The sequence below is a fragment of the Portunus trituberculatus genome, unplaced genomic scaffold (assembly GCF_017591435.1).
Source record: "Portunus trituberculatus isolate SZX2019 unplaced genomic scaffold, ASM1759143v1 PGA_scaffold_394__5_contigs__length_241797, whole genome shotgun sequence".
NCBI classification, from domain to species: domain Eukaryota; kingdom Metazoa; phylum Arthropoda; class Malacostraca; order Decapoda; family Portunidae; genus Portunus; species Portunus trituberculatus.
This window is the reverse complement of record NW_025541562.1, coordinates 211,876-214,588: the sequence shown is the minus strand read 5'-3', so window position 1 is coordinate 214,588 and position 2,713 is coordinate 211,876. Positions and strand designations below refer to the sequence as shown.

The window sequence follows — 2,713 nt, the reverse complement described above, 5'->3', positions numbered from 1 at the left end:
GATTAAAGGAATTAAACATGTTTTCATTTGAGAGGAGATGTATAAGAGGATATGATAGAGTTATTTAAAATGTTCTCAGATACAAACTACATAGATGTGAGATCTTTCTTTACCTTAGAGGAGGAAATAGGACTAGAAATCATGGCAGGAAGATTAGAAAGCAAGGCTGCAGGTTAGATATAAGAAAATATTTCTTTAGTCATAGAGTGGTAGACTTCTGGAATGCATTGCCAGAGACGGTTGTAAATAGCACTAGTTTGACAATGTTTAAAAACAGATTAGATAAGCACTTAAATTTATTAGATTTATAATTATGTATAGCACTGCATGATAGTTTTTATAAGAAATTTACTATAGTTAAATAAGACATGATCCCCATATATGGGGACCACAAATTGTAGAGGATTTCGCTGCAGGACTTAGCCCTGTTAATGGGCCAAATATATAGAATTAGTATATAATGTATTGTGTACTTGTAAGTGTATCTTTAAGTACTGATGACGAGGTCGCTGTGCGACTGATACAGGATAACCTAGATGGGCCCTGGTGGCCCTTTGTTATCCTATTATTTATGTTATGTTATGTTATTGTTACTATAAAGACAACGTTAAAGCTGGAACTGTTTTTAAGAGTTAGTAAAGTAGAATTGATATTAGCATGAATAATAATGATAAAAGGTTTAGTATAGTAAAATGGGGGAAAAAAACATCTAGGGCTTAGTGGGGTAAGAAGGAATAATTCCATTTCTTGTACTCTATCAAAGTATTTGATGTTTTCATATCCTGTATGAATAGTACTCCCTTGTACAATTTATTTAATATATGGTTCAGAAAATTTGTTTTAAATGTATTTAAAAAATATTTTAAGAAAAATTCATGAAAAAAGTTTTGCAAAACTTTTATGTGGTGTGTAGAAACTTTGGTTTCATCTTTCCCCAAGAACTGTGACAAGTTTTGTTTGGGGTAAGAAGAAATCAGGAGGGTCCTACTGGTCTGTAGACAGGGTCCCCCTGCCACTGACCCCCTCCCCCCTAGAGAAGAGGGGGGATTTTCTTTTACCCCATAAGGGTAAGCCTACATGGGGTAGAAAAAATCACAAACTCTGATTTATTTTTACCTCATACAAAATTTTATTTTTACCCAATGCTGATTGTTTTTTACCCCGTCTTGGTTTTATATTACCCCTCTAAAATATTACTATGATTCAGCATTGATGAGGTATGTGCATCAAACAGGAGCATGAACATTATTGCTAAAGAGAGGTTTCGTGAACATGTTGTGTCAGGTCTGGAAGGAAGGACTTTCCCATGAGAATATAAAGGCCGGGTTTTATGCAACTGGAATATATCCACTAAACCCACAAAAGTACATGATAGATCGCCTTTGCCCTTTGAAATTAAAAACATTCAGGGATGATGAAAATAATCCTATACTGCATGTTGTTACAACTGATAAGACACAACAGAGATTCACAATCATCCCAAAATTTACAGAACCATTCACCTTCCGATGCCAGTAGGCCTACCATAAATGTTGCCACTTCTCCAGTGCCTGAAACAGCAATAGGAAAAGGCCTCTCTGATGAAATCCTTACACCTGTTCAGGAACAGGTATTGCATGAACCAGCAATAGAAAAAGGCCTCTCGGATACAACCCTTACACTTGTTCAGGAACAGGTGTTGCCTGAACCAGCCACAGAAAAAAAAATTAATATGCACAGTCAAATTATAACTCAGAAGGAATGTGAAAAGGATCATTATTGTTGTTGATGTTAGTGTTGGTGTTGGTAATGGTGATGGTGGTGTTGGTGTTTGCGTTTTTGGTGTTGGTGTTGGGCGCAAACTAAAGCGTCTACGTCGCTCCGTGGAGCGAATGAATGATTCATGCGTCTGGCAGGGCAGGTGTTTACTTCCCGTCTCGTAATGTTGGGACACTTCTTCATGCCACATCGGCGTCGCTTCTCGTCTCCCTTCGTGTCACTCACTTATTCGTTACCCTTTTACCAGTTGCATGGGCATTAAATCAAGAGTTTGCAGAGTTTAGGAGGGGTTTGACCATCTCTCGACTTTACAAAGAACTCCTAATTTTTATTCCTCCATTTCTCTACTCCTTTAAAACACTCTCCTAAAATATCTCCTAAAACCCTCGTTGATTCCACTAAGTGACAACTGTTCGATCGGGGGGAATCATCATGCATGAGATGGAAATATTTATCTATTCGTGATATTAATGAACTGTTTATATGCCAATCATTTGAATTTTTAATAAACCTTTTATTTGACTATGTACGACGAAAGAATTTGGAAAATACATGTATTTATCCCTATACATGATGGTGCAGTCTGACATGTTGCTCACGCATGCGCAGTATGCTTAGTAAATCTTGTCCTGACTCCTCGTGCGTCTGGCAGTGCATAGGCCACCCACGCATGCGCAGATGAGCAAGACACTTCCGGGACATTTTTTACTGCGCCACCGGCTTCATGGCCTTCCTCTCACTAAGACAATAGCAAACATGACGTCACGACACTTTCTCTAAAATCTACGACAGGCACCCGCTTACACTAAAAGCATAGAAGTACATTATTACAACAAATATATATGAATCGCGAAATACTAATGTAACATACAATAAAATAAAAATGGGTAAATATTACATGCACAAGAAAGGCCGTCCTGAAAGAATTACAAATATATACACAATGAAAATATTA

General features: G+C 37.3%; 1 protein-coding gene across 1 annotated transcript in view; it reads left to right on the top strand.

Moving 5' to 3' along the window:
• Positions 1-1,272: 1,272 nt before the first annotated feature.
• Positions 1,273-2,713, top strand: part of LOC123500529 (kinetochore protein NDC80 homolog) — a 39,102-nt gene continuing 37,661 nt past the window's right edge. The window contains exons 1-2 of the mRNA XM_045249222.1: positions 1,273-1,284; positions 1,493-1,675. Coding sequence (XP_045105157.1) covers positions 1,273-1,284; positions 1,493-1,675 — 195 coding nt within the window. The remainder of the gene's footprint in view (positions 1,285-1,492; positions 1,676-2,713) is intronic.